The sequence below is a fragment of the Rhinoderma darwinii genome, chromosome 7, assembly GCF_050947455.1.
Source record: "Rhinoderma darwinii isolate aRhiDar2 chromosome 7, aRhiDar2.hap1, whole genome shotgun sequence".
NCBI lineage: Eukaryota > Metazoa > Chordata > Amphibia > Anura > Rhinodermatidae > Rhinoderma > Rhinoderma darwinii.
In genome coordinates this window covers 113,921,557-113,934,291 of record NC_134693.1, presented here as the reverse complement: position 1 = coordinate 113,934,291, position 12,735 = coordinate 113,921,557, and the positions used below count along the sequence as shown (strand labels likewise).

The following is a 12,735-nucleotide window of genomic DNA, read 5'->3' as shown; positions in this document are numbered from 1 at the left end:
TTGCAGCGTGCGGATGAGATTTGTTCAAATCTCATCCACTCGGCTGTGACTGTGATACGCTGCGGATTTTCCACAATAAAATGTGTTGCATAAAATCCGCAGTGTTCATGCCTAGTGTGTTCCTACCCTAAGGCCGGATTTACACGAGCGTGTGATTTTTGCGTGCGCAAAAAACGTGGCGTTTTGCGCATGCAAAAGGTCCATAACAGCTCCGTGTGGCAGCAGCGTATGATGCGTGGCTGCGTGATTTTCGCGCAGCCGCCATCATTATGACACTCTGTTTGGATGTTTGTAGCACGTGGTGCTTTTCTGTTTTCATTCATAGTTTATACGGCTGCGGGAGTGCTTCCATGTGCTGGGCGTGACTTTCACGCACCCATTGACTTCAATGGGTGCGTGATACGCGAACAATGCACAAATATTGGACATGTCGTGAGTTTTACGCAGCGGACACACGGACACACGCTGCGTGAAAATCACTGACAGTCTGCACGGCCCCATAGACTAACATAGGTCCGTGCGAGGCGCGTGAAAATCACACACGTTGCACGGACGTATTACACGTTCGTCTGAATAAGCCCTAACAATAAGGCCCAGTTCACAGAGTTTTTGGGCCTTGATATTGACTCGGACACTGCGTCAGAATCAGCACCAAAAAACTTCCAAAACCGCCTCCCATTGATTTAATCTGAAATCAATGGGAGCCAGTCGCGGAAAAAAGAAAAAGCAGCACGTCCTTTCTTGCCGCGGTTCCGCCTCTGACCTCCCATCGAAATCAATGGGAGGCAGAAAATGCATTTTTCGCTGCGTTTTTTGTCTGCTGTCCTCAATCGCCGAGGGCAAAAAACGCAGCAAAAAACGCGGCAAGATAGTGTGGGCAGGTCAAAATCTGCCTCAAAATTCTTTAAGGAATTTTGAGGCAGATTTTTTTGGCCTGCAAAAATACTCTGTGTGAACAGGGCCATACATAAACAGCACTTTCAGACACTTTACTCACTGTGTCAGAAGAGCTGCTCCCTCTCCAGTCCTCGTCAGGCGATGTCTTCGGTCCAGATGTCGTCCTTCACCTCCAGGCTCCAGAAAATTGCGGGGATCGAAGAACTCCTGCCGTCGCGCAAGAACTGGACTCCTCCCCCTCTCCTTACGCAGCTACGCTCTGGAGGAGGAGAAGAAGGAGGAGGCGGAGGCGGAGTCGGACGAGGAGGCGCTGGACGAGGAGGCCGAGGAGGAGGACGAGGAGGCGGAGGAGGAGGACGAGGAGTCGGAGGCGGGCCAGCAGGTAATTAGACTGTGCGCTTCTGTTCTTCCCAGTTGATTGGTCGCTGTACTTTTGGTGCGTGCGCACCGCATCCCTCTCGGCGGCGGGCACGAGCGGGTTGCTTTCCAGCCTTCCCCAGGTCGTTCGCGCGTGAGCGCTCGTTTGCGGTAACGAGCGCGCCGGCGCGCGCTTGCGGTCGCGCGCGGTGTTTCGCGGCAGTGTTAGATGAGAGGGGGGCCCGCAGCTCACAGCGGTGTTTGATGAGAGGGGGGCCCGCAGCTCACGACATTGCTTTGGTGAAAAGAACAGGCCCCATTGCAGGGGCCTGTTTTTTTCTAACAAAGGCAAGTCGCGGCAGTTGCCGGGCCCCCCTTTCAATTATGTTTGGCCGGGCCCCCTACAGTAGTACCCCTAATACCCCCCTGATGGCGGCCCTGTCTGTAGTACATGTTACTGTTATCAGGAAACCTGTCACAAAACTTTTTCCGAATTTATTTATTTTTTCGTGTGAAGATGTTAGCAGGAAGTAAATAGGAAAATATAATAATTTAATAATAATGATGATGATCATATTTATTATTGTTATTATTATTGTCTTCATCATAATGTTTTTTTTGCATTTAAGTGCAATCCGTGTTTACCACAGCATGTTGTATTTTTTTTTACATTTCAGAATACTCTTGGTGTAGAATTTTTCTCCGATTAAAGTCAAACTTCATGTGATTTGTATGCATTTCTCCATAGAAACATTTCCTAGAACTTCTCCTTTAAATAACAAAATGCTGCAAAAATCAGAGCAAAAACTATTTTGTAATGTGTTACAACTGCACCACTTACGTCAGAGCTGAACTGTGTGAACAAGCCCTTCCACTCGCACAAATATATACTGTTGGTAATGAGGAAAAATAACAATTCTAACTTTATCAGAGAACATTTTTTATAGCTTCAAAAAAACCTTCCTTTGTCATCTTGTTCTGTTCCCTACTTCGAAAACGAATGTATTATGTAATATGCCTTCAAATTAAATGTTACAAACTGTCTTGGCATTTGCACTCTATGGAGTTTTCAATTTGCTCAGCGCTGACTTTCTGCCGTCCCTCTAAATTCTGTTCTCAAGATTAAATATTGCATCCTAATAATGTGTGAAAACATAAATGTACAGAATCCCCTCCGATGTATTGTACAGAAATCCCCATTACATTGTTCCCCAGTTTGCATGGGCTCTTGAGAAACATGTTTTTTAGCTACAAATGAAAAACCCAGTTAGCAAAGCATTTTTTCCCAGGAGAAATCTAAGCCCTTCAAGCGGCTGGGAACAACATACGAGAGACAGTTTGAGAACAGCACGCTCGGAAAGTGAAATAACAAGACCACACAGCTTTCAAAACCTATCTTATCCTTGCAATTTGCTACAGTATTCAGTTTAAAGGTGTACAACAAACTTGAAAGAAACAGAATAAACTGCGTCTATTATTGGAAATTTGTCTAGACACACAAAAAATAGATCTCAAAAAAATTATTATAGCCAAAGCAAGATGTGGCCCATTAACCTTAAAGGGTCTTTACTCATGTGTGACAATTCTTTTATTGGTTCAATGGATCTAATATAAATAATAATAATAATCAACTGTGCATATAGTCTTGATTACAAAAAAAATCTACTATTTTGTGTATACAGCTCCTATGCCGACTTATATGTCTCCATAGTCACAGGCTACAAACTCTATGTTAGTCCCTTACATCCGCCCATTCTTCTACTGTCTGTAAATTAGCAAGAAAAGGGGGCAATGTTAGTAGAGTAGTAGATATCTGTAGGATCAGGTATAAACAGGACTTGTTTGTAGTCTGTAACCATGGAGACACAAAGGTCTGCATGGGAGCTGTATAAAAAAATTGTATTTATTGTTTTTAGATTCATTTAGAGTAATAAAATGGCTACCAATGTGAGTATATTCTTTGAAGTGTATATATTGCTGAGAGATCCATAACCGCAAGCATCTCCATTGACACAAATTGGAAGAATTCACAATGAAAACCTCAGTGAACTTTTCAACTATTATTTTTAGGTGGAAAAATATTCTTGTCTGAATTTTTATTGCCAACTGCAATGTTTGATACTGGGGAAGTAAGGATCTTGGGTGAACCCTATCTTCCACCAAAGGGAAATTCTAATGCTCAAATAGTTTGAGGAAGGGGATTTCCTGTTTCAGCATGACATTGCCTCCATGTACAAACCCTAGTCCATGAAAAAAATGGTTTGATATGTTTGGTCTTGAAGAAAAGCCCTGACTTCAACCCCAACAAACTCCTTTAAGATGAACTGGAACTCTGAATGCAAGGGAGGTTTTATCACCCCACATTGTGTAACCGCACTTAAAGAGGCTCTGTCACCAGATTTTGCAACCCCTATCTGCTATTGCAGATTACAGTAACGTTTTTATTTTTAAAAAACTAGCATTTTTGGCCAAGTTATGACCATTTTCATATTTATGCAAATGAGGCTTGCAAAAGTCCAAGTGGGTGTGTTTAAAGTAAAAGTACAACTGGGCGTGTATTATGTGCGTATATCGGGGCGTGTTTACTACTTTTACTAGCTGGGCGTTCTGAAGAGAAGTATAATCCACTTCTCTTCACAACGCCCAGCTTCTGGCAGGGCAGATCTGTGACGTCACTCACAGGTCCTGCATCGTATCGGCACCAGAGGCTACAGTTGATTCTGCAGCAGCATCAGCGTTTGCAGGTAAGTAGCTACATCGACTTACCTGCAAACGCCGATGCTGCTGCAGAATCATCTGTAGCCTCTGGTGCCGATGTGTCCTCGCTCGTCTGACACGATGCAGGACCTGTGAGTGACGACACAGCGTGATCTCTGGAGAACACGCTGTGTCTGCACTGCCAGAAGCTCGGCGTTGTGAAGAGAAGTGGATGATACTTCTATACACAACGCCCAGCTAGTAAAAGTAGTAAACACGCCCCGATGTACGCACATAATACACGCCCAGTTGTACTTTTACTTTTCAACACGCCCAGTTGTACTTTTGCAAGCCTCATTTGCATAAATACGAAAATGGTCATAACTTGGCCAAAAATGCTTGTTTTTTTAAAAATAAAAACGTTACTGTAATCTACATTGCAGCGCCTATCTGCTGCAATAGCAGATAGGGGTTGCAAAATCTGGTGACAGAGCCTCTTTAATGCAAATACCACAGTCAAGTTCCAAATTCTATTAGAAGTCCTTGCCTAAAGAGTAAAGGCAGCATGATTTTGAGTTGAAATTTTCAAGAAGTGCATATGAAATGTTAAATACTTTTGTGTCAAAAAAGACAAAAGTATAATAGGTATGATACCTTTATTGGCTAACCATAAAAGTTCTATATGCAGCTTTCAGAGCACAGAGGCTCCTTCTTCAGGCAGTTTACAAATGAATGACTTAGAAAAAAGCACAACATTTAGATGTTACACAAAGACAATTAGTACATGAGGTGATACATCATTAAGATAAGCCGGGGCAATAAAACTGAGGTTATAGGGGTGATGACTTAGGAGTTAAGGCATCTGGAGTCAGTCTGATGGGGGATGTGACGTGTGTCCATGTAGTGGCTCATAAATCCTGGTGTTAGATTGAGGCCTTGTGTCAATGACTGGAATTTTATCATCTTGAATTCCCAAATTTTTCTTTCTCTGTTGTTTTTAAAATGACCCTTCAGAATGAGTACCTTTAAATCTGCCAAACTGTGGTCTGGTCCAGAGAAGTGTTTTCCCACGGGTGTATCCACCTCCTGTTTTATTGTATGTCTAGAAGTGCATAAAAATCCTCAAATGGGAAAAGGGATCTACAACCAGAGTATAATTTTCTAGGTATTGCCAATAGAATCAAAGAATGATGCCAAATACCAAGAGCTCATGAAATATGAGCTGGGACCTTATCAGCCAGAACCCAGTGATGCCTAAAGGCTCATTCAGACGAGCGTATTTGTAGTCCACGTGACGGCCGATAAAATAACGGCCGTCACACGGACTCATGTACTTCAATGGGGCAGTTCACACGACGGTTGTTTCAACGGAGCGTGTGAAGGGTCCGTGAAAAAATAGGACATGTCCTATTTTTTTTGCGCTTCACTCATCCCTCCATAGACTCTGGTCTATGGGGATGGGTGATAACGCGCCCGTCACGGGTGCAGCTCTGACGTGAAAGACTGAAGTTTTTCACGTCCGTGGTTGGCTACCTTCATCTTAATGTAGCCTTCGCATAATCTTTGCTCATAGTCCATGCTGAACTTTGTCAACCTCAATTTATCTTACAAATTGTCTCTTGAACTCAGTAGAACTTTTAAATTAGCACAAAAAGAATCCGTTATGGTGATACACCGGAGATCGATGCAACCAAAGAAAACCATATGCAGCATATACCACGTCCGTAAACTTTTTCTCTTCAGCTGCACCTCACCATGCACCTCATGAACAACTGTTTGAGAAGCATTGGAATACACCCGGTTTCAATCTGGCTCTCCAGCTGTTGCAAAACAACAAGGCCTAGCATGATCTGACCGACTGGTATTGCCTGGTACACACCACCGCTCAGACCCCATGTCCAATTGACCCTTTCTACCCCTTGTCCCAATTGGATGCTAAAGACGTTACACAGTATTTACTATTGGACATTATAGATTGGAAGTCCTATATACCCATTTGATATAAGGCAGTCTTTCTCAACATTTCTAAGCCAAGTACTGTACCTATTACTCAAATCAATTACGTCAAAGTACTCCAAAAACTATGATCATTTCAGTATGAGGACAGAGCACACCCAGATCTATGGTTTCTACCCATTTTGAGTAAATGTACCACAGATTGAGAATCTAGGATATATGAGAGTTAAAGGGGTCTTCCCATAATCGATTATTCCCTATCCACAGGATAGGTGATAAAGATCTGATCGTTGGGGGTCGGACTGCTGGGACCACCACCGATCCCGAGAACGGGCTTACCTGCCCACCCCTGTGTGCCCTATATGAATGGAGCAGTACTGCGCATAGTCGGCCACCGCTCCATTCATTTTCTATGGGACTGCTGGAAATAGAAATATGGGAAAACATCTTTAAGTATATACTATTGAGTTACCAATAATATAATTTGTCTATTATGAGGGACAACAGATAATATTCTCAAAGTGTGTAGGGGAGAACTCAAAAACAAAAGTAAGAGAATAAAAGTGTAGGAAAAAGTCATAAATAGAAGGAGACATTTGATAATTAAATTATGTTTTCATTCATGCACAAAGATCTAAATGTACAATGTGTGTACTCATTTTGCATAAATTATAGGAAAATTGATTTTTTATGTTTACCACCTAAATGAAAAAAAACAAAAACAAAACAGAAAAAAATAAGGAGCTGAAAGAATGTTTTGCTTTTCTCACAAAGATGAGGGAAAAAAGAAGGAAAATGATGCTGATTGAATCGGAAACATTTGGTTCTAAGTGACCCCTCTCTGAGCTATACGCAGTGATGCACAACATGGTAACTCAATCAGAACTGACATAAACTACATTAAAACACTAATGCAACTTCAGAATAACTTAGCTTTCAGCGTGACTACTGGCCTTTTTCTAATGCTAAAAATCCAGAAATATGCAGCATTCATGTACAACGTATTGGATTTTTTCACTTGATGTAGATAACTATAGCTAAATTTAAATTGGCACAAAACTAGAAAACATTATCATTTCTCACAAGCATTGCACAGATGTAGCAAACTCTAACTTGACAATGCGTTAAAGGGGTTGCCCTACCATAACAACTTATCATCTATCCATTGGATAGGTGATACGTATTTAATCACTGGGGGTTCCCTCCATCCTCGTAATCGGTGAGGATCTTAGCAATCAAACACTTAACACCTATCCTGTGAATAGGTGATAAGTTATTTTGGGACAATCCCTTTAAATACTCAGTTGCAGCAAACTTTAACTTGACTTTTACAATGGCTTTTGTTGAGATAAGTATCAATGTAATGTTTGCGGAAACTCTGTATTTAACACGATAAGTATCAAGTTAAAGTTTGCTCCATCTGTATGAGCTTGTGTACATACAATCATCTTAGATAGTCTTATAGAGACATCACCGCCTTATACAATTTAAAAGCTAACAGGATCCCTTGACTTCAGTTTGATAGGTCTTAGCTGTGTCAGAAAAACAAGGCCACATCAAAAAACAGATCTAAAGATATCATAGGCAGGGGTGAACCAATTATAGGCCCTATAGGCCAATGTCAGAAAAGTCCACATCCCCTGAGTCAGATACATCCATGTTTACGTGAAATACAAATGATACATCACACAAAACGATATGTTCAAACGTATTGTGTTAACCTGACTCAAGTGTTTTATAACTATGGTTGTTGGCCCAGGGGTGTCCATTAATGCCAAGGGGTCCAGACCACTCTCAGTCCACCTTTGATCATAGGGTACACTTACAGTGCATAAATTCATGGGTAACCAAGTTGTAACAGTTGCAATACACTTGGACATTTCCCCACTATCTAATATGAGTAAAAACACTTTAGCTTCATAAATGCACTTGGTGTACAACAAAGTTAAACTTTTAAAGAGAATCTGTCATCCAAATTATGTTTTTGTATGTATTGGCGAAAATTATTTTTAAATGATATAGTCAATTAATGTTATATTATGTGAGAGTAATTTTCTGTATCCAGTGTAAGTAGTGAAAATAAGCTCACGTTTACATTATTATTGACTATTGTATGGGCTGCCTATGGCTCTATTATTGATGTTACATGTTATTATTTGAGTACTGTATGGGGACTCTAGTAGTATCATTGTAGCACTTAAAGGGGTTTTCCCGTGAAGGACACATGACAAATCCACAGCATATGTCATAAATGTCAGATAGATGCGGGTCCCACATTCTAGCTTTTTGTGCTCACGCTGCCTTCGGGCCACTTCCTGATTACATGGTCGGGAGTTACGGACACAACGTAACTCGCTGAGCTAGCTACGCTGTTTCCGTAACTCCCATAGTAGTGAATGCCAATTATGGAAGCAGCGTATCATGCGAGCTATGCTGTTTCCATAACTACTATTCAGTTCTATGGGAGTTACAGAAACAGTGTAGCTCAGTGAGTTAAGCTGTTTCCGTAACTCCTGACCATGTAATCAGTAAGTGGACGGGAGGTAATGTGACCACAAAAAGCTAGAACAGGGTTTAGGGGACCCTGTTCTAGACATAGGTGCGGGTCCCAGAGGTGGGACTCACATCTATCTGACATTTATGACCTATCCTGTGGATAGGTCATAAATGTCCTTCATGGGAAAACCCATTTAATGATGGTATTATTTGGGAATTGTATAATGGTATTATTTAGCGAATGCATAGTGGTTTTCTGTGAGTTCTGTGTGGCAATATTTTTTGGGCACAAAACTCATTTATCCTCTATTCACAGGATAAGGGATACACGTCTGATGGCTGGGGTCTGACAGCTGGGACCCCCAGCAATGAGGACCGAGAGTTGACCGAAGTGCTCCATGAGAATGGTGCGCATGCTCAGCCAGTGCTCCATTCATTTCTATGGAACTTTCGGGACCGCTTTCTCCGGCAGCTCAATATAAATGATTTGAGCGCTGGTCAAGCATGCGCACCAGAGCTCCATTCTCATAGAGCACTTCAGGGAACTTTTGGTCCCTCTTTCTCTTCATCGTTGGGGGTCCCAAAGTGTCAGACCCCCAGTAATCACACATGTATCCCCTATCCTGTGGATAGGGGATACATGTGTTTGTGGGGAAACCCCTTTAAGTTATGGATGACAACAGTATTTAAACATTTTATAGTAACATTATTCATTTTTCCAAAAACTGCACCAAAAACTGCTTCAAAACTGTGTGTGATCCTGAACTTACAGAGATGAAAGCCCTTGATTTGAAGAAATGGAACACTCACTCAAAGATGATTATCTGGAAGGCAGAACATTGTCAATGAATTGTGACATTTCTTTCTGCTCTCTATTGCATGATATACAATAATGTAATATGCCTAGTGAGTAAATATGCATTTGTTCAGGTATTTATTGAAAGGAACGAGCTCCAACTGTGGGCCTCATACTGCAGGTGATTTTGTTTGTAACATGATCCCTTTAATTATTTATGATGAATGTACAGCACTCCATGATGTGTTGATTCTCTATGCGATTTAGTTTATGTTTAAAATGTGTTGTTTTTTTAAAAAAAACTATTGTTTAAATATATCTTATTTATTTTATAAATAAATGTGTTTATTTCTTTATAGGCGCCGTGTTTTAGGCATATCAGATGGAATTGAGCATATTGGAAACCTCCGCTGGGAATTAGCACTTTGTCTCCTTGCTGCATGGACTGTTTGCTATTTTTGCATTTGGAAGGGGACAAAATCCACTGGGAAGGTTAGATTGAAATTATTCTTTGTTTAAGTATATATCCAGCAAGAACCTTTCTAACTTCAGGAGAAATAAAAGCTTTAACTCATTGCTTGACATACATTTGAGTTTTTCTGACATCTGGATTTTTCTTACCATAATTTTTTGAATTATTGAGTCAATCCTAAAATTATATACTGTAAATAATGTCATTGATATATATCTAAAAATGAATACAAGGCTAAGCAATAGTGCTTAAAGGAAACCTGTCAAACTGAACATGGTGTGCTATCTGCAGGCAGCGTGCTACAGATCTGGAGGAGATTAATAGATTGATGCATAGTTTTGGGAAAAAAGATTCAGGATAACTTGTAATTTATTGATTTAAATCCCTGCTCAGTGGGGGCTTAGGAGTCCAGTGGGCGGTCTCAACCATTGATTGACAGCAATCCCCATTTGAGTATGAATACTGAAATAGCAGCCAATCACTGAGTAGGACCGCCCACTAGACACTACAGGTTATCCTGTATTTTTTCTCACACAACTATATATCAATCTGCTAAGCTCCTCTTGCTCTATATTATGCTGCCTGCAGATCGGACCACATGTTTGACGTGACAGGTTCTGATGGCCTAATCTAATGTTTAAACTGTGGGGGTCTGAGCCTATAGAACCCCATTGATAATCAGAATAAAGGGGCTATGCAGGAAACAATTCAAAAAGAGCCACTGATCGGCAAGTGACAGCATATTGTATCCTAGTTATATGCTGTCACTTAGACTGGAAAAACCCTTAGGCGGGATTCACACGACCGGGTCCCGCCCGAGCCCGAGTTTCGGCCGGTAAAATCGGCCATTTTGCCCGGCCGGTTTGCATAAAGTTTTGCATCCGTTCCGGGCCGGGCAGATCTGGACAGTGACATCAGCGGCAACTCCTGAAGGGGAATGCCCATGTGTTCGGGGATTCCGCTTCAGGAGTTTCCCCTGATGTCACTGCCCAGATATGGACAGAGACATCAAGCGCTCTGTCCAGGAGCGGAATCCCCAAACACACGGGGATTCCGCTCCTTCAGGGAGCTAAAATGGAGCTAGCACATAGCAGAGCGGGGAGATACCTCCCTGCTCTGCTATAGTGGCGTCGCTACAGTAGTAGCAGCCGCAGCAGCTGCTAGCGGCGCCATGGAAGGTGTTGCGGGCCAGGGCGCTTTTAACAAGCAGGGGAAGGGAGCCAGCACAGCGCTCCCTTCCACCTGCTGTACACCCCGGCCCTGCCACACAGTGTACAGCATAGCCATTCGTCCGAATGCCATCAACTCCTCCTCCTCACATGCACTCTGCGCTGTGAGGAGGAGGAGATAGAGCGCAAGCCACGGAAAACCCGGCCATCACTCGGGACACATTCCGGTGATGGCCGTGTATTACCCGGCTCCATAGACTTCTATGGGAGCCGGGCGGCCGGGTACCCGGCCGAAAATAGAGCATGTCCTATTTTTTGACGGCCGGTTCTCCCGGCCGTCAAAAAATCGGTTGTGTGAATAGCCCCATTAGGGGTCTATTATTCCTAATGCAGCCGGGTGCCGGCTGATTTATGAGCGGCCGGCACCCGGACGGGAAACCCTGTCGTGTGAATGAGGCCTTAAAGTTCTGACCTAGGTTTTCAAAATGTGATTGTACTTATTTAATGACTTGATTTATTGACAGGCAGATGACGCACATTTTTCATGTCAGATTTTTTTTTTAACCCACTATGAAATAGTTACTTGCACTTGAAATATTCTTCTTCTATATCATCCTTTGCTTTAGCACAACTATTTACCACAGAATTGACTCTCAGTTTGACCATGAAGATTTGATGTTAGTTTCTACTGTCTTCATTTACATGTCTTAAAGGTTTTGTCCAGTCCGAAGAAATTGATTAAAAACGGCTGGTCGGAGGGAGTGCCGGGAGTCGATGAGATATTGATGGCCTATCCAGAGAATGGGCCATCAATTTCTTAGGACTGGACAAACCCTTTAAATGATCATGATTGTGATGAACTTAAAGGGACTTTGGAGCGATAATTTACTTAGAGGTATTTGCATTTTTATTTTTTTGTGGTATTAAAGCAAAAGTGACAGCAGGAAGTGCAGCCATTCATCTTCTCAACAACCAATCAATAAATAGTGACAATTTACACAGAAACTAACCCAATAGTGACTTCACTTTCTGTTGTTACTTTTTCTAAAATTGGCGTCCCAACAAAACAGGACAATGCCAATATCTAAAACATTGACTACTTTTTATGTTTTGGGTGGAAGTCCTCAATACTTTTGGGGCCAGACAGAATCTACTGAGATCTGGGCAGTGACTTGTCTTGTTCATTTTCCCAGAGACCCATAGAGAATTTTTATTGTATCATACCTGCCAAGTTCATTTTTTATATAAAAATAAAGATCAATAGGTACTGGGAGAGAAAGGGTTGAAAAGAAAATATGTAGTTGGCAATATGTCTTATTAGATAAGGGTTGTCTAGAGGTCTCCGACTTGATATGTTAAGGTCAGCAAGGGTATTTTTGCTTTTATTTTAATGAAGACATTTTTGAAAATGCATGATATTTCCTTCAAAAGTATGGTTGCCATTTTTTATTTCCTCATTATGTGTATGTTGTATAGGTTCAGTAAGTATGGACATAGTGCAGAGAATTACGTAACTTTTTGTCAGTATTTTTTCATCTTCTGTTACGACTATTGTTGTTGATCAGTGGAAATGCTCTTTATAACGCCTCATGCACATGACCGAGTGCGCCGTCCGAGTCCCGTCATTGATCCGAGGAAAGATAGGACATGTTCTATCTTTCTTCGGATCGGAGACTCGGACCATTTTTCACGGACCCAATTCACCCGCTAAAGTGAATGGATCCGTGAAGACTATCGGGTGCCACTCGGATGCCGTCAAAAACGGCCCGAGTGGCGCAACGGTCGTGTGCATGAGGCATCAGAGTAATGAAATACTCGTCAGCACATTCAGTGATTGTTCCTCAGTGGTTTGTGATATTTCTATTGTGCTGTAATTGATTCCCACTTCATTATAC

At 41.9% G+C, this 12,735-nt stretch overlaps 1 protein-coding gene across 1 annotated transcript in view; it reads left to right on the top strand.

Annotated features, from left to right (window-relative positions):
- LOC142658107 (sodium- and chloride-dependent GABA transporter 3) overlaps positions 1 to 12,735 on the top strand; it is a 169,901-nt gene that overhangs the window by 86,652 nt on the left and 70,514 nt on the right. The window contains exon 6 of the mRNA XM_075833854.1: positions 9,559 to 9,691. Coding sequence (XP_075689969.1) covers positions 9,559 to 9,691 — 133 coding nt within the window. The remainder of the gene's footprint in view (positions 1 to 9,558; positions 9,692 to 12,735) is intronic.